This window comes from Cyrtonyx montezumae, unplaced genomic scaffold, assembly GCF_038088225.1.
Source record: "Cyrtonyx montezumae isolate F1298 unplaced genomic scaffold, pur_monq_1.0 scaffold_3, whole genome shotgun sequence".
Taxonomy (NCBI): Eukaryota; Metazoa; Chordata; class Aves; order Galliformes; family Odontophoridae; genus Cyrtonyx; species Cyrtonyx montezumae.
This window is the reverse complement of record NW_027072034.1, coordinates 71,778,559-71,805,038: the sequence shown is the minus strand read 5'-3', so window position 1 is coordinate 71,805,038 and position 26,480 is coordinate 71,778,559. Positions and strand designations below refer to the sequence as shown.

The window sequence follows — 26,480 nt, the reverse complement described above, 5'->3', positions numbered from 1 at the left end:
GATGGTCGCTGCAACCACACCTGTCCCTCAGGAATATAATGGAGTCCTTTATCTCATTGGTTGTTGGTGCTTGCTGTGTGTTAGAGCTTGTTTGTAGTACAGTCTGCAAGTTTGGTTTTTTTTTCTCCAGAGCAGTGTTGCTTGGGCAGCTGGATCTCAGCTGTGACAGCTCTGGTGGAGATGCTCTTGATATGTGAGTGGATCCTTACTACAGAGGTTTGTAGAAGAGACTGCTGTTTTGAAAGCAGTCTTCAAGCTGTTTGAAATACTGTGGCCACTTAAGGTATCTCTGCTGTAGCTCTGCAGAGTTACTGGTCACCGTGGCAAGGATGGAACTGGGTTGCTTTACTCTAACATCTTGTACTGCTCTGTGGTGTGGTTAATACTCTGGCTTGCTGGCTGCTTGTGTGACTTCCAGCTTGGGTATTGTGCCAACAGCACAGTAAAAATATGCTCCTTGTGAACCTCTTCTTCTGCCCCTGAAAACCCACAGGAGAGACTCTTAGGTTCTAATCAAGCCATTAGTCACAGCAGGTCTCCTAAGCCCTGGGGCTCCATTGTGCATGGGGTTAGTGTCTGTGGGTTGAATGCCGGGTGTTCTGCTGGAGGCTCTGCTCGGCTCCATGTAGAGCATGGGAATGTTTGCCTGGGAAAGCAGTCTTCTGGGGAAGTGAATCTCTTCAAGGGAGCCTTCCATTCTGGGAGGGAGTGGTGGGAAGGAACCGAAGCAACTGTGTTAACCCTCTATCAGAATATCTGAATGATAAAAAATCTCTTTAATGCTCACCCAGGGAACCTGTGTGGGTTTCTAAAGAAAGGATTTGTTTCCTACAGGCCCGATGCTGTGGCTGCTTCCAGTGGAGATGAGCTGGCTGTATCTACTCTCAGTTGCTTACCACAAAGGGAGGATGAAATGTGCAGCCTGCCAAAGAACAGTTGGTGAGAAGGCGACTGGACTGCACAACTTCAGTGCACACATGGTCGGTGGGGAAGCGTGAGTCTAGCTTCAATCCTTGTCAATGGCACCTCGTTGACTTTTAACACTTCCTTATCATGTCTGCACTCACCTCATGGCAGCGCTGATAAAATGCCATCGCTGGTGTAATCTGCTGAGCAGCTCTGCAGAAAGCACTGCAGAGCATGAGAGCCTGAATCGCTGGCAGCCGGCAACTGGTGTGGAACTCCCATCTAGATCACGGTAATAAAGCAAAGGCTCTAACCTGAAACAAGGCTGGGGCAGAGGAGCTTCCAAGATGTGTTGACCAGAGGTGCTGATCTACTGATGCGATCGGCATGGCAGCACAGGAATGTTGCGTTAGGATAGGGGTTTGCTGAACTTGGGGTAACTATTGCTTTTCAGAACCTGTTGGAGTAGGAAATGTCAGCTGTCTGATGTGCCTGCGGAGTACTAGTGTTTAGGGTTATAAGCACCGTGGAGGTGGGAATGACTGCACATGTTTTTTTTGTTCTCAGTATTTCAGAAGTCTCTTATTTCTCTCTGCTGGGGTATGAAGTAGTTCTCGTACTGACCTGAATCATCGCTACGAGTGGGTATCATTTCTGAGCATCTGACCTCTACCTGTAGGCCCACAACGATTAAAAGAAAATGGATTATTATTACAAACAAGCAGCTCGCAGTGATACTCCTGAGACTGCCCTCCTTACAGGTTTGAACTAAGGAACTCTGAATATAAAAACTCAGCTACTACTGAGCAGGCACATCATTTTGGAGCCTGTAAATGGTGCCAGACTGGTGTACAGCTTTTCTCCACTAGAGGAGAACAGTGAAAGCTGTAGTGGAACTGTTGGGAAAGAAGCATGTTCCTTCTGAGTGGGAAATTTGGGTGTTTGAAATGTTGTTTTGAAATAATAATAATCCTAGACCTAGTGCTTTACTTCCTGAATTGGAGGCAAAAGTCATGATGCTAAAATTCCTCGCTGAAGAAAAACTTTGGAAAATAAAATGAAATTGTGCTGAAGGCTCTTTGTCGAAGAACTTGGAGATGAAGATCTTCGCTTCTCCATGGCTGAAGGTGCAATTTCAACTCTGCTGGCCCAACTACTTTAAGCCCTGGAAGTTGAAATAAGGGGCTTCTCCTTTAGAGGAGGGATCATCTTTTCAAAACAGACGTTTCAATGAAAAAATTCAGTTTGACTTGCCTCTTTAGTCTTCCATCCTTATTAAGAAAATAATCTTGCTCGTATTCTTTTCTTCTTGGGGCTGCAGCTCTTCTCTGTGCTGTTATCCACTGACTGTTACAACTGTGTGTCTTATATATGGCACCAGTCCTACAGTCATCCCTTCAATCATTTCCACGTGCTGCAGTCTCTGCAAGATGGAACAACCTTTCTGTGTTCTCTCTATTCACATCATCATTGGCAAGCTCCTTCTGCTCCACTGCTTGCTTGCATAGCTTTTAGTCTACTTTAAATACTGTAATCCCAAGGCTGTTCTCACAGGGATATCTACTGTTGCCTCAGCTACCTCTAGAAATCTCTATCTTTTTCTGAGCAGCTTTGCTCTTTCCTGACCTTTCTTTTTCCCTTCTCTTCTTCTGTTCTCCCCCTCTGCTTTTTCTGCTGTTTCTGTCCAACATCTTGTACTACTACTATCTCTTTGTTCTGGCTTCTTCCCATTTCTTCAGTCTCCCATAATTTCTGACATCTTGATATGAGGGAAATCTGGGTCTTTTCCCAAGGCCACTTCTCTTTGCTACCCCCCAGTACTTCTGCTATTCTCCCTGTGAGTGATATCCAGATTACCACATATTTTACTGTATCTGAGCTCTATTTTACATGTGGACCCATCAAATCTCAGTTTTTTTTTCTTGAATGGCTGACTTTCTGCCTACCTCCTCAAAGTGAAGTGCTCTGTTGTCCTCAGTTACTGCTGTGCTGCTTGCAGTCCCCAGCCTCCTGCCGCACATTTTTGTACTACCCTTGAGATATGCTGCCTTCCCCTTCTCACCCTTCAGCTTCATCTTCCTTCTGTGGCTCCTCTGTCAGGTTTCATCCTCTCCATGTGGACTCTGTATCCATGTTTCACAGCTGGTGCTGTCCCCTCATACTCACTCTCTTCCAGAACAGTGTTTAAGTGCTTTCTGATCCCTCTTTCTGTATCTTTTCACACACCAATGCCTTTCTCTAGGGCTTCAGAATATCTTTGCCTGCACTTCAACATTGTTTCCTTAATGCTCTTCATACTGCGCAGGATCAATAAGCGCAATACATTTGAGATAATAAGCATACAGTTCCCCTTGAAATGAATACTTATAGCTACACGTCTAGGAGTTAGGCAGCTGTGCACTTAAGGCCTTCGTGCATCAGTGGGGCACCTGGCATCCTGTTAGCTCTTGAGACCAGTAGTAAACTACTGAAACCACCTCACCAGTATTGTGCCTCAAGTCTATAATTTGAGATCACAGGGAAAAACTGTTGAACTTCATTTGTTCTTTTTCTTTCCTTCAACTCCTAGTCTTGCAAAATATATTAACTGGTGGACTGTTGGATGTCGCCACCACCAACGTGGCTCTTTTTACTTTCCCTCTTGACAGAAATCTTCATCGTTGTCTTAGACCAGGAAGGACAGCAAGGTGGTGTCCTGCTTTCAAAGGGATTTCCCTGCTCCCTGCTAGAAGCAAGTGCAAGATGTCTGTGTCCTGCAGAAGTCATGTCACTGTCTTCCCATGGGCAGCCTATGTCTTCTCTTCAGGGTGCTGTTATCTCCTGGGGTTGTTCTGCAGCACACAGCATCAGCCGCCTCTGCTCGGTCCAACCTGTGGCAGTGAGGGGATACAAATTACTAGCTGAGCTGTTGCTGTGCTCAGCAGAAGCCAGCTCATGTTTGCAATAGTCCTAGTGTAACTGTTCGTGCCAGCAAAAATGAAAGGAGGAGAAGGAAAAGGGAAGAGAGAAAATAAAAAGCGGGACATGGAGATAATGCGAGTGGGGGAGTACTCCTGATGTTATAATGCCACCAGACATAGAGATTTCTCTAGCTCATGCTGTGCTTTGTTAAAAATGAGGCTGGTTAGCAGCAGATGTGAATGTAACAACTGAGGGGAGAATGAGAGGAGCTATGAAAAATGCATGAAATAAGTGGATTCTCTTATAGATTTTTAAGGGTACTTAAAAGTTTTCAGATTGTGGTCGAGTGCTTGCACATGTCAAATGATTGGGATGCTGCAGAAGGTAAGTGGAGTTTGCAGCAAGAAAAGCACACGGCCATGTCATCAAACACAGAAAGCAGAGCACTTGGGCAGTGAGTTACTGGAACTGCTGAGGGATCGTGGTGTAGCTGAGTGAAAGATGCAGTGTAGCAGTAGGTGCTAATGCTGCAGAAATGGGGATGGGGATTCACATACTCAAGAATAAATGGAGTTATGGGAAGGATAGTGGTGGTTATCTTGTAACCAGAAACTTGCATGATCAAAGAGTTTACTAAGCCCTTCTGACTCTGCCTTGGTCTTCCAAAAATATATCATGGCTGTGTGGAAGGTCACCTCCCATCCGTTCTTAGATGTTAATCACTCTCTACAATGTAGGTGGCCTATCAGATTGCATAGGCTGGGCAAACACTGGGTTATATGATAGCCCATTTGCTGAACTGCGGGATCTAAAGGTAATATTGCTATCTGGAAGGCAAAGATATCTGTGATGGGAGGCAAGATTCCTGGTCTCTTCAGCTGCTTGCCCTGAAAATGGAAGGAGAAAGGATTTCAAATTCCAGAAGCCCTTGCAGGCTCAAGGCTATAAACAGGCTCTTACCGTATGAATCATAAAGGTTCTAACAGTAACTACAAGATGCCTGCTTTTCCATACCATCCAAATACTACTGAGATATGTATTGAAGAAAAAAAAACCACAGAGTAAAGAAATGAAAAGTTTGGTCATGCTGAAGCAGAGTGAGACAGGATAAGGAGTCAAAAATATATAAAGATGGGAAGATGAAGAAAAATAATTTAGGAAGGTGTGAAAGAAGTATAAACAGTTTATTATACACAGAAAAATGACCCAGGTGTGGAGTACGTGCCATATATGCTATGTATTTTTTTCAGCTAACTATTCTAAAGACTTCTGTGGGGGCAAATACATGAAATTATGGGACTCCCAAGGTGCGATCCTGCTCCTCTACACTGAGCTGATGAGACCTCACCTGGAGTACTGCGTCCAGATGTGGAGTCCTCAGTACAGGAGAAAAGTAGACCTGTTGGAGTGTGTCCAGAGGAGGGCCACAAAAATGACCTAAGGGATCCTACAAGGACAGGCTGAGAGAGCTGGGGGCTCTTCAGCTGGGAGAATAGAAGGCTCCAGGGAGATCTGGTAGAGGCCTTTCAGTATCTGAAGTGAGGGATATAAGAAGGAATGGGACAGACTCTTTAGCAGGGTCTGTTGTGATAGGACAGGGAAATGGTTTCAAAGTGAAACAGGAGAGTTTTAGATTGCATATAAGAAGTTTTTTTTACAGTAAGGATGGTGAGGCACTGGATCAGGTTGCCGATAGAGGTGGTGAATGCCCCATCATCTGTGGAGACACCCAAGGTCAGGCTGGACAGGGCTCTGAGCACCTGATGGAGCTGTAGGGGAGTTGGACTGGATGCCCTTTAAGGGTCCTTTCCAACTCGAACAATTCCTTGATTCTATGATGTCTGTATTGCCAAAAGTAACCTGAAGGAATATATGACCAAAGGAGTGTACTTCATAGGATCATAGAATGGCTGGGTTGAAAAGGACCTCAAAGATCATCTAGTTTCAACCCCCCTGCCATGGGCAAAGTTGCCAACCACTACAGGTTGCCCAGAGCCACATCCAGCCTTGCCTTGAATGGCTTCAGGAATGAGGCATCTACGACCTCTCTGGTACTTGATATTTTGCTTGGTGGATCACAAAGTATTTCACGTAGTAGCCGTGGATGCTGTTTACCCTCACCCTTCTAGCTAGCTTGAATGCAGTGGTTCTGCAACTTGGGTCTCTGAAACTGTTCTTGGTATATAGGTTCTTCGCGCTAGAAATATTCATGAGTCTCTTGCCGTAGGCCACTATATCTTGGAGTGCATAGTGTGCAGGATGTTGATGCTTGGAAGTGCTTGTATTTCCTTGCTGATGCTTGTGTTGTTCTGTATTTCCTGGTCCTAATCAAGAGACCAAAGTGAATGTCACTCAAGATTCAATATCTAGTAGCATGCTGCAGTGGTTGGTGTTTCCTGACACCAACGGCTATTGTTTTACCGTTTAGCCACACCTGTCCTCTCAAGCAGAAACACCAAACCTGAGCAGCCTGCAGTGTGCTAGCTTCCCCTCTGGCACTTAGCTTGACACAGAAATGGACAAACTGCCTGGATGATGTGGGAAACCAGAGTGTTACACACAACTAAGATATAATCTCATAGGAGGTAAGTTGTTCTTGCATTAGCCAGCTCAGACAGTTGGGGAAAGCATCTTTCCAGGAAGGATTTGTGTCACTTGGATCCTTTGCTTACACCAAAGACAGTGGATTTCACTCCTTCGCATACACTGATCCACAACAAAATGCAGGTGCTCTTATAGATGCAGGCAACTGAGACTCCATTGCAGATGGAAGAGCTGCAGTGTGATGTCAGATCCATGAGCTCTCCTTCGTGGGAGGGCACAACGCACAATTTTCCTCATGAATCTCATCATCCAAGGGTGTTGCCTCCTCTCATTCATTACTCAGCAACTGACCTTCAAAATCACTTGGGAGTAAGGGAATCTGTGTTTGTATTTGTAGTTTGTGTAACGCACCTGAAGCAGTCAGGCCGTGGGAATGCAGTCTGCTATCTATTTACTCAACAACTGAAAAGATGCGAGGCCTGTGTAACAGCGTAAAGGAAAGTTTCCAACACTCTAACCTCCTGTTTCGTCTTCCCTTTGGCATTCTCCTGGGCCCCCGTTCCTTTAAAAACTGTAAACATGTATTTTACTGTGCATTGTCACTAGCTCCTGTGATGCAGCGAAGTTAATCGCATGCATAAGCTTTGCCAGATGAAGGATTAGTGCTGCAGACACTCTGAGAACAAGTTATTCATGTTCCTGTGTTCTGCTGAGATATTTTATGCCTCTGACAGACAAGATCTCAGCAGCAGTTCAAGAATCATAAATCATTTACTTTTATCCCCAACCAGAGAGGGAAAACTGCTGTTGAAGTAGAGGCCCACTTATGGAAACATGGATCAGATGGTTACTTTTACTTTAAAACATCCAATTAAACAAGGTAGGCTGAATTAGGAACGGGTAGCGCTGGTACAGGGCTTCCAGAAATTCGTGGTGGTGGTGGTTCTTGTGGGGCCGACGTTAGAACTTTACAGGAAATGTGTCACTTCCCAAATGGATGGGGTTATTCAATTGTAAGGGGAAACAAGTGTTTCAAAGTTGATCTCTTATTGCTGTATATAATTGAACTCTACGATCAATCACCTGAAAGACAGTGGGAAACAGTCATTGAATGGTAGTAATGAGTGAAAAATCAGTAAGGCAGTGAAGAGAAAGACATTGCAATAGCCTGGTTCCCTTGGAAAGATGCATCCAAGCATAACATTAGCTGTTGCAAGTCGCATGTCAAAGAAAAAGGAATACAGGCTATGCTTATCAGTTAGTGAGTTTGTCTTGAGCAGCAGTGACAAGGAAGGATGGGGACTGGAGTGGCTCACTGGCTGACAACAGAATTCCAGGATGGTGCCGTAGCTGGGGAAATGCGTGCAGCTTTTGGTAAATAACTTCAGGATGAATAGCTCTAGGAGAGACTGGGTGTGTGTATCATTTAGTACTAACATTGTCACTTCCCATGTACTCTATTTAGTGCTTTTGTTGGTGGTTCCTGGATGGGAGAGGTTTCAGGGAATATGCCTGGGTGTTGGAAGAGAGCCTTCCAGTGAAAGAGTTCAAAGAATTGAAGGGAAAAATAAAGCTGAAGGCTACCTTTCATAGTGTGTGTATACCTATATCTATATGCAGAACAAACTTTTTGTTCTAGGAGACTCAAGTGAAAAAAGAGTCAATAACTGATTCGATCTGAAACTTTTTTTCAAAGCATCAAAAGAGAACTAACTTTTTAATGCTCTCTGTAATCAGTCTCTTACTGAGGATTGTGGAGGATTCTTCAAAGGTGGCTTTTAATTTACTTAGATTCTTGTCAGAAAGTAGACCCTTGTGGAGATGGAAAGGATTTCTGCCGAGACTTCTGGCTCAGGTTTTCTAAGGTGTGAATCTGAGTGATCACAGTAGTTCTTTCTGCAATTGCAGTCTGAGGTTGTCTCAACGTTGGCAGGCAAATGATTGAGAGCTGGCCCTCAGAGCAAGAGAAGACATCCCCTCTAAACCCAAGCTGTTACTCATTTTCACCCTGCTCTTTACAAATGGCCTGCAAACAACCAAGCCACATCACTCTTCCTCTTTAATCTTCAAATCTTAATGCTCCAATAGCTCTCCTTGACCCCACTTTGTTCCTGTTTCCCAGATAAGCATCTACCCTGATCGTGCTCTGTGGGATTGGCAGCCATCTTCACCACTGAAGGTGGTGGAAGTGAGCACCAGTGTTTCCAAGATAAGTTGCCGTCACTCTCAACCTTCCACCAGCCCCTCATCTCCAGAGTCCTATTCCACTGTCTGCACTGCTCCCATGGGTTTGGCTGTGTTGTACAGGATGGGAGAAGACAGACCCCAGTGGGAGCGACAAGGCCCCATCTTTGCTGGGAGAAGGGTGCATGGGCTAGATGCATTTCTCTCACCTGCGTAACAAGGTTTTCTTTTCTCTCACCAATGGGCATTTTGGTGTGATTGTGTAAAAAATGTAGAAACACTTAGGCTGGAAAAGGCCTTTAAAATCAAGTCTAACCAATACCAAGAATGGGGCAAGAATATGTGCCAGCAGACTCTCTGGGCTTTTGTGTGCGGTCAGTATGTGCAGGTACTTGATGTAGCAGTATTTCCTAAGAAAATACAATGGCTACTTTGGAGCCAGAGCTACCCCAGCTTTGTGGAAGAAAGCCAGGAAGGGCAAAGTGCCCCTGTGGGTGCAGGAGGGTGCTGGGTGGAGCCTGTTGAGGGGTGGTAGGTGGGCGAGGAGCTGTGAACGTGACTGCTGAGGCCACGCAGGGTTGGGAAGCTTTTCTACTCATGATTTCACCTGGACTGCATGCCAACCTCAACACACAATGTTATCACTGTGAGCCAGCACATGGTCAGGACGGCTGTGTTAGTGAAGTTGGGGCCCCAAGAGACCTTCCCCAGTCCTCAGAGTTTTTGCTTTGAAGGCTTTTGCCAGAAACACGTCATGGCTTCATTCCCTGGGTTTGTTTCCAGTGGCACTGGATTGCTCTGGTCATTGATAACCTGTGCCACCACAGCCGCTATCTTGTGGTGGGGAATAAAAGTGAACAGCTTTGTCAGGATCTGAAGCAGGGACCTCTGCTCTACCCCACCCCTCTCTGGCAATCTGTGCTGTTCTTGGCTGTTTCCTTATCTAGGCTTTATTACTGTGCAAAATAGCTGAGTTAATGACTCAAAAGGAACACTTGGTCCCCACAGTGCGAAAGCTATGCTGTTCAGATACAGACCCTTCCCGAGAAGATCATTCCCCTTCCTGCACCCACGCAGCAGCTGAAAGCTTAAGTGCTCTTGGATAAACGTGGTCCTTTGTCTTGCTGGCCCAATTCTACGGCAGTGGGTTCCATGGGTCAGAGTCATGTGGTCTGTGTATGGCCATCTTTACTTTTATCACTGGTAAATATCTTACCTAAAAGGGACATTGTCAGAAGCACTTGGCATTTTCACAGCTCTCCTTAATTGGCAGTCTATGGAAATTTTATCTTCCCTCTGTGAGGCTGTTCATCTCTCTGAGGTCAGTGCTGACTCTAGAAGTTTCAGCCTGAACCTCCTCCCTGTGCTAGGAGAAAGCCTATGTTACTTTTTCAAGTCTATTGGACTCTCCTTGCTTACCATTTTTCCTATTTGGGCTTGTGCTGTCTGCATCCTTTCTTGAAAAGAAGATCAGAAATCAACACCCATAATTTCTTGGCAGCCTTTACTTTTCCCAGGATAGATGTTTCTAGGATAAGTCCAGGTTTTCCATGCTTTGGCTTAATAGGCAATACTCTGAGTATAACAGTGCTTGAACTAGTTTGCAGGAAATGAAGTGGTTCCAACCTCTGTCATCTGTGATTCATCAGTGCCCGAAGTCTTTGGCACTGATGAGACCTGCTAACTCCAGTGCTAATTTCCAACTATAAGTTAAAATCTACTTGCAGGAGAGTCATGTGACTCTCAACAGGCATGGCAATACGTACAGCAAATTGCATCCAAGACCATTTGCAAGAGTACTTTTCTGCATGTGTGTCTGTTTCAGGGATGTGATCAGTGGCTGGCTGCTCATAAGTCTCTGTAGGGCTATCTGTGGGTTTACTGACAGCTCACTGATACCAGAATTTATACTCCAATAGAGCTGAAACAATACAATAATAATCAGAAAATTGCTGGCAACTTTGTGGTGGACAGATACAAGTCTGCTGTGGGCAGCTCAGTTGCTGATACCTTATACCCTTTGATACAAATGCACCTAGGTGTTTTGTGGGGAATCTTCTTGTTTAAGCTTGAAGGAGATGTGGTTTACATTCAAGTAGTCTCTGGACTGTCCTTTGATAGGTGCACTGTGCTTGGGCAGCATATTTATCCTTTTTTTTTTTTTTTTCTGAGGCCATTCTCATTCTGCTTGTCAGTAATTCTGGTCTTCTCACTTCTCATTTGCTTCTCGCTTGCCTTCTATGGTTAGCAAAGACAAAGACAGGTGCTATCTTTCTAGAACTGAAAGATGAGATATTGCTCGCAGGCGGGATCAGCTTTTGAAATGCATGAGCAAAAATCTACAGGATGATAATGTATGTTACCGCTTGTGATGATGCTTCCTGAGCTTCCTCATAGTCAGTGTATTTCTGGCAGAAGGACTAAAGATGGGTAGACCTCAGATCTCAAATGATCAGTTCCAGGTGAGAAGGAGATATGTCCAAGGAGATAAATTCTTCATTTGAACCAGCAGGTAGTTAAAACAAGATGATTTCTGAACTAGAAAATAAACACTCTTTTTTCTTCTTCTTCTTCTTCTAGTTTGATGAATAAAGAAGAGATAATGGTGAGATTTTGGCAGTAGAGGACAATCAAGAAAATTGGAGAATATACATCAGAACTGAGGCAGTATACATACATATCTTGCCCCTACCTGTACACCCATGAATTGCATTAGCCCTTTCAAGCAGTGTTGCACTGCAAGCTCATATGCAGCTCCTTAGCTGTCCTGAGCTCAGGGTCATCTGCAGAGTCACTTCTTCCTGGACAGACCTCCTTACAGCAGAGCTGTAGCTGATCTTGTGCATGTGCAGGAGACGATCTTCTTTGTGCTAAAGCAAAGCTGTGTTCCCAGCTCCCTGTGCTGTGCAGGGTGCACTAGATCAGCTGCTCCCTTTTCCAAGTTTCAGATGTCTCCTGGTCTTATTAAACGTTTTGCAAATGCAACTGTTTTTTTCCAGATTGCGGACTAAAAGTATTGTGAGTCCAAGGACCAAAACCCTCCAGGATCTTGGTACAAATGTAGTTAAACTTAATTACTTCTCATTCTTAATTGTATGTTGGGACCAGTCTGATAAGCCATTAATAGTCTACTTAATGACAATTATCTTATGTCAGGCAAGTTCTGAAATCAAATTGCCATGTGATAGAAGGGAAACTGCCTTCCAGGATCTTAAGTATACTGCACCAGTTTTGCTATATTTAACAATATATGCACTTTTCTGTACAGTCAAATGGGATGAATTTTCTGTACTCCCAGGGGTGAGTGTACCTACTTACATTTCCTTCCTTGTTATCATGATTCCCCATGTTCTACGTTAACTATTTCATTATTCAGCTCAGAACTGAGAGCGTATTGTGGGTTTGTAGTTGTCTATGAATAAGTACAGTTATGGCACAATTGTACCACAATTACGCCTTTCTATGTGGTCTTAACAAAATGCCACACTGCAGGCTCTTCCTCTTCCATTGCACCAAGAGGTACAGCAAAATTGACTCAAATAGTGGAGAACTCCTTTTCAGTGGTTGGTGGTTTTTTGTTTTTGTTTTTATTTTTCTAATAGAGTTTCAGTGCAAGGTATCCTGTCCTGCTGACTGTAAAATACCTGATTTCAGTAGATGGTATCGAATTCTTCTGAGATGATATTGGAATAGACGTGTCATCAACCATGTCATCTTCATTGACTCTTTTCCTGGCAGTAGGACAGAAGTTTTTATTGATTTCATCTGTCTTGTCTGCATTATTATTGAGCAATCTAACATTTCCATCTGATAAAGAATCAATACCGCGATCAGGACTCATTTTATTCTTAATTTACTTTCAAAGAAAGAAAAAGCTTTGTCAGTGTTTTTTTCCCTTATTTTACCTCCATCATCAGTTTTTTCTAATTCCCGTTTTCTGGTTTATATTCAGTTTCTCCTCTGTTTACCTGTTATGTGTTCTACTTATTTTAAAGCCAGCACAGCTTCTCTTTTAAATCTGGTTGTGTTATTTTCTTTAATCATTGCACTGTTCTTTCTTTACTGTGGATTGTGTATTTTTGGGGACTAGTAAAAGTTTTTAATCAGTTCCCCAATCATTATTCATGTTTTCTTCTTTAAACACTGCCATTCCCATCATGGCCAGGAAATGGGCCTCTTGAAAGCACACTGCCTTCAAGGCATTAACTCTTCGGACTTTTTTCTTTCCTTTAACAACATAAACTCACTACCGCTCTCTCATCTCTACCAGTGCTACCCCTGAGTGAAGGGAAAAACAAGTTTTGGTCATTTTGGATTTAAGGTTTTTTAAATGAGGCTGCTTCTTAGAGCACTTAAGAATCCCTGAGGTCATTCTTGAGACAGTGACGTCAACATGTGTCAAACTAAATGATAACTTAGGTTTGTTTTTTCTCTAGGCAGTGCTCAAATAACCAACTGTCCCAGTGTTGCTGAGTTGTGTGTCGCAGACCCAAGTCATTGCTCCAGTTACCAGGATACTAATTCACAAATATTTGGTATTGCTAATTAGGAAATCACAATTCAAAGTCACAAGCAACAGAGCAGGTAATGCCTTTTCATTTTCTAACTCACTTCTGCCCGCTCAATCTTTGTAAGGACTGCAGGCATCAATTGTAACACCGAGTCATATGAGCCATCCTAGCATCTTCTCTAACTTCTTATAGCTGTGGTCTTTTAAAGGGCAGGCAAAGCCTCACTGAATATAAAATGGAAAGGGGTGCCACAACTGTATGCAATTAAAGAGGATGTATTACAATAGAGTGGACTTCTATATTGTGCTTCTCTGAAGGTCTTTTCAATTAGAAAGCCTTTCAGCCTTAGCATCTAGATTTTCTGGCAGGTCTGCACACAAACAGTCCTTTCCTCCTTCCACCTCCCTGTTTGTTAGTTTGAGGTCAAACTGCCTCAGAGGTGCCCAAGCCCTTTGGATGGATGATTTATCTGGATGAGCAGGTTATCATCTTGATCAGGAAAAGAGAACGGCTGGCTTGACAGCTTCCAAGTTCAATAACCTCCTTTTCTTCTTAATAAATTGCTGAGGCATGAGAAGTTTCCGTTCCTTGCTGGCATCTTTACTCTGTGCCCAAAGAAACAATCATATCAGGTTCAGGAAGGCAAGTGACTGGAAGGGCAGGGAAACAGGAACCGTCCCCACGGATGTCCTCCCCAGAGAGGCTGGGAACACTCTCTGCTGTGGGAAATGGGAAGCTGAGGTCAGCCAGAGTGCACGGCAGGTATGCGCATCTTTAAGGACTGGGAGCACAGGGATAGCAGTCTGTTCTGCCATTCCCAATGCTGCCCCATCCCAAGCCACCTCCACACCTTGTATGCACCTCCACCACCTCGTTCTGTGGTGTGGAAATGAAGGCAGGGAGATAAAGACAGAGAGTGGGTGGTGACAACGCTCCCAAGAGCCCTGAGCCAACCACTTAGTGAGGCAGGCCTTGGTGTTAGAAGAGCTCACAAGAAGGGATAAAGGAGCAGGGAACAAGCTCCCTATAGAAGCTGGAGGGCCACAAACCCTGTGGATGGGGAGGGAACATAGGGTGTTTCCGGATGTGCCCACTCATTCAGATCCTTCAAAAGCTTGGTCCCTTCCAGCATCTTGTGCCTGAGAATGTTAAGAGATTGTCTTATCGAAGTTTTTTAAACAAACACATGAATATCCTCTCAAGAGCTTGGGAAATATTATTAGCTCCTCTTATACTAGCAGGCATTAAGCAATTAATTATTACCAGAAGTATTATCAGGTGTGTGTCACTGCTTTCTTTGGATCCACTTTACATAGTTCAGATTGGTTGTAAGCAACATGTTCTGTGATTGGCCTGGTACCTCACTGCTTCTGACAGCAATTTGTCCATCTATTTGAAGAGGATCTCAATAGTGTGGAAGGAGCATAACCTAGAATATATGCATAGAGATAACTGAGTCTTGGGACCGCCTACATATGCAACTTGCTTGTATTCTCAAGAGTATCTTCTGGCTGATATGCCATCTCCACATCAGGAGGCAGGTTCTAGGTAGGAGCCAGGAAAGAGGATGGGAAAGAGGATACACAGAGACCCAGGAAAGGCATTTTCATAGAGTCGTTAGTGTTGGAAAAGACCACTAATATCATCTAGTCCAACCATTTTGTGTATGATAGCTCTGTGATGTTTGTACACCTTGCTTACAAGGTTGTCCAGTACACACATTCAGAAATAACATCTGCTTTAGGGTGAGAAGTTCAAATTTCTAAGCAAAGCACTGTTTGTAAAGGTCTGCAAAGCTTAGACAAGGTTTAAATGAAGTCGTACCAAGCTGTGAAGTCATGCATCTGAGATTCTTCTGTTCCTAGCCGTGTTTGTGCTGCTGCTGTGGTACTCTTACATGTGACAAGTGACAGCTTATCTCCTCTGCCTTGCAGGTTTTTCTTAAGCTTGGTTCAGATCTTATTAACTGTGCTGTTATTAAAGGGGAAGTCATGCAGGTCAGCTGGTATACATGACAAACAGGATAAAGGATGAGGGATACAAATTCAAGACAAAATACAGACTGTGTTGGCAAATGCAGACTATACTCCTGCCTTTTCAACTAAAGTGACAGTGTTTCCATAGGTAAAATTGATATTGCAGGAGTCATCTTCGCATCAGCTTGACTCCATCTATTTAACCATTAAAAAAGTAGCCTAAAAACGGTATTTGGGGCAGATATTACTGCATCATCCCACCTTCTCTGTGTTTGCTTTGTGTTAGTTCTGCATACGCAGAGAAAGTCTAAGGGCAGGGTGCAGGCACACGTAACAGGCACTTTGTGCCTTCTCTCATTCATCGCATCCCTCGGTCTCCTCCGGTTCCTCATCGTGCCTGAATGAGAAGACAGTGCCCGCTAGTGGCTGCAGCAGCCCGAGAGGCCGCCTGGCAGAGGCTGCTGGCTATTTTTGCTTTACTGATGCCACTCCACCAATTGTACCGGGACGAGGTGGGTGGCTCCTGTTGCTCCTTCCCTCAGATACAATCAGCGTCTCTGGAAAAGGTCAGCGCTAAACTGTGTGGAAAAAAAAGAGGTTCTTGCTGGGAGTGCCACGGGTCATATGCACCCTGTTTTTCATGTTTAGCATCAGCGTCCAGATGAAACGCCCTAAACAAGGCATGGTGTTTAATCTTACAGTTGCTATAGCAGGAGAACAAATTGGTTGAAATGGGGTTACAGGGAGCACGCAGCTCTAAATCCACAGCACGTTCAGAGCCGTTCTTGATTCCTGAAGCGAAGAACAAAGCAACTGCCATCTCAAAGCTTCCTCGAGCACAGCCCTCCTTGCAGGACAGGCAGTGCAGCACAGAGATGCCTCTGCTGCTTGGCGTGAGCTAGCCCTAGTGTGGGAAGTGGCATGGCACCCATGTGCCTCACGCTGCCCTTGCTAATTAGCCCTACTCCAGAGAGAAGGTAATTAGCTCTGGTGGAACACAGTGCTGACGCAGCACACCTGCTTCCCAATCTGAGTTGCTATCTGTCCAGCTCAGCATTGCACTGGGTGGCACAGGAACTCCCGGGATGTCCAAGCTGAGTTTTCAGAGTTCATGGCAAGATACTTTTTATTTACTGAGATTATTTCTCTGAGACAGGTGCTAACAAATCATAAAATTCTCAGGCTGAAGACCTCAGAAGGCCTCCACGATTGTTTTTCTGCTTATAAGATCATCCTTAACAGATGTTTGTTTACCTCTTCATAAAAACCTCCTGTGATTCTGCAGCCTCCCTGAGCAGTGTGCTGCAGTGCTTTGCTATTCTTACTGTTGCAAAGTGTTTTTCTAATGTCTAGCTATATCATCTTTATTGCAAATTAAGCTGATTATTTCTTCTTCTGCTTCTGACGAATGTGGAGGACAACTGCTCAGTCTCTCCACCCATTGTAACAAATGTTTATGTGCTGGAAGGCTGTTATCATGCTTCCCCTCCTGTTGTTCCTTTCCTACAGAAAATGAACCCAGTTCTTTTACACATTCCTTATAAGTATATATTTTTTTTCATCTCATCTTTTTTTTGTTTTTTTTTGAACTCTCTCCAATTTGTTTACATCTTTTGGAAAATGCAGTGCTTGGAACTGGACACACTGTACCTGCTGAGAGCTCAGCGGTATTGAATAATTGCTTCCTTTGTCTTATACACAAAACTCCCCTTATATTTGAGATTTGTTTTATTTTTTTTTTCCTGTGGAAATCTTGCTTAACAGCCTCATATTTAGTCCCAATCCAGCTCTTTCTAGGCTGCACTGCTGTTAAAATGGTTATCAATCATAGAAGCATTTGAGTTGGAACAGACTCTTAGAGGTCATCTAGGCCGACTCCTTTGGACCAGTGCAGTTGGTGTCTATGCCCTCACCATCTCTGAATTGTATCTTGATACATCACCTTTCCAGAAGGTAGGCCAACTCTGCAGTGCCTTGTGTTCGTGTCAAATTCTGATCCCCCAGCCCCCAACCTTCATAGAGATGGCAACCCCTCAGCCCAGCTGTCATCCTTTCAGTTTTCCCCTCTGTTGTTTTCCAAATCTCCCATGGAAATGCTGGGCAATCCTGGAGCCAAAACTTCAGGGATGTGGTCCTCCCAGCTGGAAAAGTGAAGCCCTCACAATTACCCTTGATTATGGTACTTCAACTTGTCCACCTCTGCATAGTCACTTCATCTGCTTGCTTCTCTGCGAGTTTGTGATCTAGATATTTCCAAATCACTCATTAAAATCAGTGTACTTGGTATCTACCATTTCCTTCCCATCTACTAGGCCTATTAGCCAAAGGAGGAAATCAGCCTGGTTCGATGGTGTTTGTTCTTCAGAATTCCCTCCTGATTGTTTCTTATTATGTTATCTTCATTTAGCTACTTATGAATTGATTGTTTCGTGAAGGGCTTCAGTATCTTTCTAGGTATCACAATTAAGCGGGCTGGACTGTAATCCCCCATGCCCTCTCTTGGCAATAATTTTCAGAACAGAGCTGCATTTACGTTAGAGAGATACTGAAAGACATTCCACTTTTGTTCTGCTTATCTTTATTCTTTGTCTGGTTTTGTTCCATCCTATAAATTAAAAACATATTTCCCGTGAGTATTTATCTTCCACTTGAGTCTCAGCATAATCCAACCCTGCCTTCACCTCTTCTCCTGTTACTTGCATACTTCTCAAATTTCCCTCCTCGGTGCTTTATATTTTTCTCCCTCTCTTTCTGTTTTGTCTGTGATTTCCCAGCAAAATATATTCCCTGATTTTCTGAGGGCTCTGAAGAGAAGGTGAACTTCAGGCAAAGTTGAAAAAATCTCAGAAAAATAGGGGCACTGACTTGTAGCAGCCTTACAGGGGCATGGCGACTTCTGCCCAAACATTTGTCCAGTGCTGGCTAAATTTAAACAATTTCTGATTTCAGTAGGTGGTAGAGAAAAGACGAAAGCTGGTGAGACTCTCACTCTTAGTTATCAGACTGATAAACAGCTTTGGCTCAAGGATGGACAAAGAAGCATGTTCCTAGAAAACAAGTGTCCGTTAAGTTGGGCAATATCTAGCAAATAAGAGCTGTGTAGAGCTTCCAGCTTCCTGTAGGGAAGGTTAATATGTTTAGTGTTCAGCTTCAGCCATAAGTGAAAGGTTAATGTGTTCAGCAGAAGAACAGGAAGCATGTGCCACTTTCTAGCTAAGCAGATCAGGAGAAGATAACTTTGTTTGAGGGAGAGGTATCATTATCTAGGGTTGTGCACTATATAATTGCACAATCTGCTATCATGCATGAAAAGAGCTGTTCAATAGCACGGCCCTGCCTTGTCCTGACATCATGTCTGTGTTGGAAATCCATTTGGAATGAAAAATCCCGCATTCCCCAAGTGATCTCGTAGTTTGTGAGCAAATGGCTGAGTTGCAGTGGAGACTTTACAGTCTCAGTGGTGCTAGGAGTTGGGAGCTTGGTGACCAACATCAAAACAGCTCAATGATAAGAAGTCATAGGATCACAGAATGATTTGGGTAGGAAGGGGCCTCACAGCCTACCTAGCCCCAACCCTCTGCCATAGGCAGGGCTGCCCCCACCTGCTCAGGCTGCCCAGGGTCCATCCAACCCAGCACCTCCAGGGATGGGACATCAAGTGCTTCTCTGGGCAGTCGTGCCAGGGCCTCACTGCTCTCTGAATAAATAATTTCTTCCTCATATCTTTGCTATTCCCTTACCTGCTGTAGAAGGCTACCAAATTTGTCAGGCACTACTTGTACTTAGTGAAGACAAGTTGGCTGTCACCTGTCACCTTGCTGTCCTCTGTTTCCCTTAGCTTAGTTTCCAGGAGGATACACTCCATGATCTTGCCAGGCAGAGATATGAGACTGACTGGCCTTTAGCTCCTTGTTTTCCATTTTTTCCCTTTTTAATTATTGACATTCTATTTCCCCTTTTCCAGTGGGAATGTGACTTCACAGATATGATGGACATTGGCTCAGCAACTTCATCTGCCAGTTCTCTCAGAACCTGTGGATTCATCTCATCTGGTCCCTGTTTCCTTCTGGAGAAGGCTCACATTTTCTTTCCTTTTACCACAGAGGTACTTACAGAAGCCTGTCTGTTGTCCTTAATGTCCTGGCCAGATTTAATCCTATCAAGTGCATTAGTTTTCCCAACCTGATCTCTGGCCGCTCAGAGAATTTCTCTGTATTCCTTCCAGGCTCCTGTCCTTGCTTCTGCTCTCTGTAGGCTTCGTTCTTGTATTTGGGCCTTTCTTATCTTCAGGGTTTTATCTCACTGAATGCTATCAAGCAGATCCCTGAAGAGGCCAAGGTTTGCTATCCTGAAGTCCAAGGTAATGAGCTTGTTGTGCACTGTCCTCAATGAAACAGACTTCTTTGTGAAGAAAATATAGTCTTAAAAGTGTGGGAGATCTCCATGGTTCTTTTCAAGGCAAGAAGAATTCCCAATAACAATATTACTCGCATTAGCCATGACTATATCCTGCACTGGTATTTGGAGGTATATGTTCTCAGCAATCCTATAAATTGCTTAATGAAAGCATAAAAAATGGGCCAAGTATACAGGTTGGAAGTGTTTCCCACTATTGGTTGGACACTGTTAGTGTTGCAGATCTTGTGCAGCCTCACCCAGATGTTCCATGCTCTCTGAGGTCTTCTTTGCAGACCTTTGGTTTAATGGGTCTTTACTCCATTCTTTCACAGATGCTGCTTTTGTATTAGAAAAGCAGCCCTGATTTCCAGCACTTCTCGCATGGCTGAGAATCAGGTGCTCTTCCTGTTCTCCCATGCTCTATTCTTTCCTCTCCATCGCCATCTCAACTACTTCCTTGTGGAGTACCAATACAAGAGGAATTCCTCATTTGCCATCTTCATTTAGACTGTTTTCTGTCCTGTGGAAGGAGAGGAGGCCCTAGTTAGCTGGAGAACCTGGTCCAGAGCTCAGTGTTTGCTTTTTTCAGGAAACCAGTTGAAGACGTCAGGTGCTTTTTCCCAAGCCACTCATGTCCAGCAAACTCACAGTTCCTGTATTAAAGGTTCTGCACTGTAATGACAGCAAAGAGACACTCAGATAATTCAGAAAGAAGTTACATGTACCCAAAGATGAGTGACTTGAATATCATTGCAGGCTGCCCAGAGAGGTGGTGGAGTCTTCTTTCTCTGGAGATACTTGCAACTTGCCTGCATGCTTTCCTGTGACCTGCTGTAGGGAACTGCTTTAGCGGGGCATTGGGCTCGATGATCTCTAGAGATTCTTTCCAACACCTACAATTCTGTGATTCTGTGATTTCTGCATCAGCTACGTCCTCCAAATGTTCTGCAACTCGCCAGAAAGTCTTTGATATTTGGACTCTGTTTGCAAATGGAGTATAGGAGGTTAATGGGGAATGTATCTGACAGTAGCTGGATGTAATTTAAAGATGGACTGTAGCCATGTAGTTACATACCAGATTTGGGTTTTGGCTCATTTTATTAGAGATAGGGCCCAGGAAAGGGATATACACATTCAGCCAGAGCTGTTTTTCAAAAGGACAGTTTTAGTCTGAATAGAGACAGGCAGTTTAACATCTGAACCATTTTGTCTTTGTGATACCACAGCTTGCAGGCATTCTTTAAAGATGTGAGCCACAGGTTGTATTAGTCTTCTGTCTTTAACTGCTCCCCAAAGAGAGGACAAGGGTGGCAATGATCACCAGTTGCTTGCATACTTATCATAGTTAACCTCAGCAGTGAATAGCAAAACAAAGCAAGAAAGGAATTCCTTACTCTTCCTTACCATTTTGATTCCTCTTGTTGAACAAATGGAGCCTGTTCTTAATCACAGTGTGTTTTTGGGCCCCCGCATCATCTCCTCTGTGTGTCCTCTTGCCAGGAAGCCTTTTTCTATGCTTTATATAGCACAGGCTGAAAAATGTCGTGTGCCAGACCTCTACTACTTCTTTATTAAGAGAGTGATTTATTAAGGTGTTCAAAATATGACCTTCATTCCAACTTTATGCATAGAGATTGATTTTTCTTTTGTCTCTCTAAAGTTGTCCCTTTTGCAAAATATTCTTATTTTCCATCTCATTTATCCTCTAGCTCTCTGAAATCCAGTCTGAGAAGTGTTCTTTATGCCTCAAGTTGCTCTTTGGATAGAGGCACTGTGCAACTTAGTTTTGAAGCTGTTTGGGAAGACTACAGTTGAAGTACTGCATTTCCTTGGGCACAAATGCTCAGAAATGGTGAAAAGAGACCTCAAACAATTGGTTTGAGGATACAGAATTTTGTGGCCCTCAAATTCCAACTTTTCTAGAAACAGAGAATCTCCCAGAGCTGTTCTGGAAAATTAATTTCAGTGATGTTTTTGTGTAAAGGAGGAGGATTTGCTGATTTGTCACTTTATCAGCCAGGTACTTATATCATTGCTTGGTGTATCTCCTAATGCCCTTTTTCTTCAGAGTTTGGCACCAAGAGCATGTTCTAAGCAATTCATGCAGAAAAACTACCAAAATAGCTCCTCAGAATAAAGCAATATACTTTGCCTCACAATCAAAACTTCGTGCAGTTAGTTGTATTGAGGATGTGTTACTGAACATGAGATTTTCCTCTTCTGTGGGCTCTCCAGCATTTCTGCAGATGGCTATGCCTGAGGTAACATTCCTGTTTGCTAGGCTACTGGAATTTGGATACACACCTTAACAAAACAGTTTGTTTTAGACATTTTTGATGTATGTACAAAATGCATTTAGAGGATAAACTAAGCAGAACAAAGACTCCGGAAGTCTAGGTCATAAAACAAGTCTTTCTCAGCTTTGGTTAATATTGAGGGAAGATCTAGTTTTTCCATACCGCTTCTTTTTCCTGCTGAAAGATGTCAAAGACCAGACCAAAGTATCTAAGAATGTCAGAGATGTGATGCCCCAGTGACCACCAGTGCTGGAAGTCAGCAATGAGACTCAATTGTTGGAGCTGTGTGTAAGTAGCAAATTAGTTCAATTAGTTCTGCCACCATCAGAGATGTGGATGCTCCCTTTTCACCTCTCACACTGTGACACCTAAAGACGAGCAAGTGGAGACACACAGAGTTGTGCTGAACTACAGCAGATCAGCAGAGATGCTGTGGTCCCTGCTTAACCATGCAAACTCTCCTTTATGCATGCATTAGATTTTCACTGCCCATTGCCTGCCCTTCTCCCCCCTCTGCTTTTTCATGTTCAGTGGATTCTCCTCTCTGTGTCTCTGCCTCTTTTTCTCTACTTTTTTTTCCCCTCTATTGTTCCCCACGTCACCAACTGTCACTCACTTCATAAAGCCGTCTGGCTCGGAGCTTAAATATTGCACAGCAACTAAAACCTGCCATCAGAGCCAATTCAGTCATATCTGTTCAGTCGTGCGACAAGATTGGGACTTTTAGGGTAGGGAAGGGAAGAGACAAAAGTTCACTCTTCACTGCAGAGTGCCAGGAGAGGAGGGGGACACAATTCTTCGGTGGAACCTTTCCCAGTGGCAAGTTGCTTGCTCAACGTCCTTAATCTGTAGAGTCTTTCTTGCTGGTAGTGTGCTCAGATTGCAGCATCTGGAACTGCTGGGTGGGGGTTTGCAGTAAGCCCATGTAAGTTAGGGACATAATTAGTTTGTAGACTCTGAGTGATCTTAAGCAGTTTCCTCTTTTCCTCATGATAGGCAATTTAAGGGAAGAGGGGACTGCCTACATTTGTTGCTTTCCCCTTGTTTTTTTTGTTTTTTTTTTTTGGGGGGGGACTAGAAGAGCTGACTGATTGCAGGTGGAGTTTGGCTGTACCACTCATCTGGGGTCCACCCAAAATTGTTCCTTGCAGCTGAAGAACCCACTGAGCAACACTGGACCGCCTCTCGTGTAGGAAGCAAAGTGGTTGTGACAGAGTTTTGGAAAACATGACTAGTTCAAAAGCGTTCAGAGTTTTGTCAGAGGTAGAAAGCTGCAAGCTTTAAGGGTATCAGTGTGACTCACAAAGAAAGAAAGGGATGTAGTAAACTGTGGTGTCTGGGGGATGATGGGGCTAATATTGTGTGTAGTCGTGTTTTCTACGGAGTTGCACACCATTAATGTGCGGTATATTTTGCTCTGTGAATCTGCAGAAAAAGAATGTTTAAATCGGTTTAGATAATGTATGTAAACAGCATAATCTTCTGCTAGACTTGTTAATGTAAGTGCTGACATTAACACACTCCTTTACACAGCTTTAATGACTGACAAAGTAGCAATTTTCTTTGGTGATTAAATTATATGTCTGCCACTTCTGCATGCAAGGAGTTTGTGCAAACTGAAGGGCTGCGTTCTGCTCTTTATTTTCTAACATTGATGTCTGGGCTCAATGTTTCAAGTGTTTGAAGATGAGAATAATGAGTCTAACGCGTTTTAGAAAAATGACATCACAAGGATTTTTTGGTTGAAAATTTGTAAAATCCCCCAGACCCACAGAACTCTCAGTATTGTGTGTGTTCATCTATGTGTGAATACGTACACACAGAATTTGAAACAGACTGGTGTGTGCTGGTGAGTGATAACATATGGGATTACAAATATGTCCCAGTGCTATCTGAAGGAGGGAGGGAAGTTGAGGTACTCAGATTTCCATACTGATGACTGTACATTCTCCCAGCAACTGTATGTGTGCTTTTTCATCTAGAAGTCTGTAGCTGGAGGTAGCATCTAGGAGATGAACTTTTAGATCCCTGTGAACAGCTATTTTATGAATAATGTTACCTGTTTCTTTTGATATTGTCCACAATTTAATCTTTTTGGATCACTGTGATGTTCCTCATTCCTCAGAGTCTTCGTACTGCTGCAATATGTTAAATTAGCCAATCCCAAACGAGTTTCCTCTGCTCTCATTTTCCTGTACCTGATGTTATGCAGTGAGAAGTTTTGGATATGCAGTATGAAGTCCTGGTTGGGAATAATATCTCAATTGAGAGATGTAATGTTTGACCTGCATTACTTAAAAATTAACTACATTATCAACTTTCCAGTAGGATATCTATAGCTGGCTTACAGCTCTGTGTTAGCCCGAGATAGCAGCACTGATGTTTTACAGAGAGGAGCTAGTATCTAAGGTCCCAATGACAGGTGGGTTCCAACGTCAGTGAGGCAACTGACTTCAGAAGAGGATGCAGTAACCCCTATAACACTAAATAATTTACTGTATAGAAAAACTAGTATATATGACAGTAATTAATCTTACAAATTATCGCTAACATAGTAATGGTGTTGCTATTGCTGGTATTCCCTAACATAGTGATTTCTATATGCAACTATAGAAAGCGCATGTTTGTGTATGTACAAGATGGGCCCCAATTCAAGATCTGCTTGACCCCTGCTTAGTTCTGCTGAAGAAGTTTCACTCATTCTAACCACTGCAGCTCTGCATGCTGATAAATGTGTTCTACTGTACTGCTGGCAAGTGTTCGTACGTGTGTAAAATCTAAGCAGGCACACATAACTGAGCTTACAAGAGACCACAGAAGACTACTATCTGGAAAAGGAGTTAAATACACTCCTTGGCTCAAAAGTAATTGCTCATTTAGAGCCAGGGAAGAATGATTTTGGCAAGCAGTTTGCTCTGGCTTTCCAGCCCATCTCTTGCTAATAAATCACTGCAATCAGAGCAAAGAAGCAAGCAATCTTCTTTCTGTTCTCAAAGCATATTGCTGAAATACTAGTCAAAAGTAACAACAAGCGTCAGTGGGAAAACATGAAAGCTTTTATATGGAGCATAATTTGTAGTCACTCTCTTTCTTCTTTTCTTTCCTTAGACAGTAAGAAATGGGTGACTGGAGTTTCTTGGGGAACATTTTAGAGCAGGTGAATGAGCAGTCCACTGTCATCGGGAGAGTTTGGCTCACAGTGCTCTTCATTTTCCGCATCCTGATCCTGGGAACAGCAGCCGAATTAGTATGGGGAGATGAGCAGTCAGACTTTGTGTGCAACACCCAGCAACCTGGTTGTGAGAACGTCTGCTACGATGAGGCCTTTCCCATCTCCCACATCCGGCTCTGGGTCCTACAGATCATTTTTGTATCCACACCTTCGCTAGTGTACTTTGGGCACGCGGTGCACCACGTCCGCATGGAGGAGAAGAGGAAAGAGAGGGAGGAAGCTGAGAGGCGTCAGCAAGCTGAGGTGGATGAAGAGAAGCTGCCCCTAGCTCCAAATCAAAACAAGGGCAACAACCCCGATGGGACCAAGAAGTTTCGCCTGGAGGGGACCCTTCTGAGAACCTACATCTTCCACATCATTTTCAAAACCCTCTTTGAAGTGGGGTTCATAGTTGGCCAGTATTTTCTGTATGGCTTCCGCATTCTTCCCCTTTACCGCTGTGGGCGGTGGCCCTGTCCCAACCTAGTGGACTGTTTTGTCTCCAGGCCTACGGAAAAGACCATCTTTATTATGTTCATGCTCGTGGTGGCCTCTGTGTCCCTCTTCCTTAACCTGGTGGAGATCAGTCACTTGATCCTGAAAAGGATCCGGAGGGCCCTGAGAAGACCGGCAGAGGAGCAGATGGGGGAGGCGCCAGAGAAGCCCCTCCACGCTATTGCTGTCTCTTCCATCCCGAAGGCCAAAGGCTACAAGCTGCTAGAAGAAGAAAAGCCAGTGTCCCACTATTTCCCTCTCACAGAAGTAGGGGTTGAGCCCAGTCCCCTTCCATCCGCCTTCAACGAATTTGAGGAGAAGATCGGGATGGGGCCATTGGAAGATCTCTCCAGGGCGTTTGATGAGAGGTTACCATCATATGTACAAGCAAAGGAACCGGAAGAGGAGAAAGTAAGAGCGGAGGAGGAAGAGGAACAAGAAGAGGAGCAGCCAGCACCTCAGGAAGAGCCAGGGGTGAAGAAAGCAGAGGAGGAGGTGGTGAGTGATGAAGTGGAAGGGCCTTCAGCACCCGCTGAACTTGCCTCTGATGTGAGATCCCTCAGCAGGCTAAGTAAAGCCAGCAGCAGGGCCAGGTCAGATGATTTGACTGTATGAGGAGGCAGGATATGAGGAGCATATGAAAAGGAGAAGAAGAAAAAGGAGAAAGAATCAGAAGAATTTTAAGCAAAGTGCTAAAATGATCATTTGAATATTATTTCATCTTGAGATTCTCAACTGGAAAGGTACTACTGTGGTAACTGTGCCTTATTTCCCCTGTATGTCCATTTGAAAAGGAACATTTTCCTGTTTCCACATGCCAGCTCATTTCTTACAGTAATATCTACATGGTACACATAACTGATGTGCTTTAAAACCTAACGTGGCAGTGAAACCCAAATGTCACTACTGTGAATGTACTTACTGGAAGCTTTGTGTTCCATATCTCTTTAGGAACGTGGGGAGGATCTGTCTCACTTAGAGCCATCTAAGGGAAGGCTAATAAACAACTGTACCTACTATTTCTTTTTCTGTTTCCACCTATGGCATGCTGAGCAGA

At 43.8% G+C, this 26,480-nt stretch overlaps 1 protein-coding gene across 2 annotated transcripts; it reads left to right on the top strand.

The window, feature by feature from the left end:
* The first annotated feature begins 925 nt into the window (after positions 1 to 925).
* GJA8 (gap junction protein alpha 8) lies at positions 926 to 26,480 on the top strand. 2 transcript variants are annotated; one of them, XM_065741918.1, is made up of 2 exons: positions 926 to 994; positions 24,826 to 26,480. In XM_065741918.1, the coding sequence occupies exon 2, from the start codon at positions 24,836 to 24,838 to the stop codon at positions 26,036 to 26,038; it is 1,203 nt and encodes a 400-aa protein (XP_065597990.1). In that variant the 5' UTR covers positions 926 to 994; positions 24,826 to 24,835; the 3' UTR covers positions 26,039 to 26,480. The 2 variants fall into 2 exon arrangements, with proteins under 2 accessions (XP_065597990.1, XP_065597991.1); XM_065741919.1 differs by lacking the exon at positions 926 to 994 and adding an exon at positions 1,143 to 1,198 and having other exon boundaries at positions 24,830 to 26,480.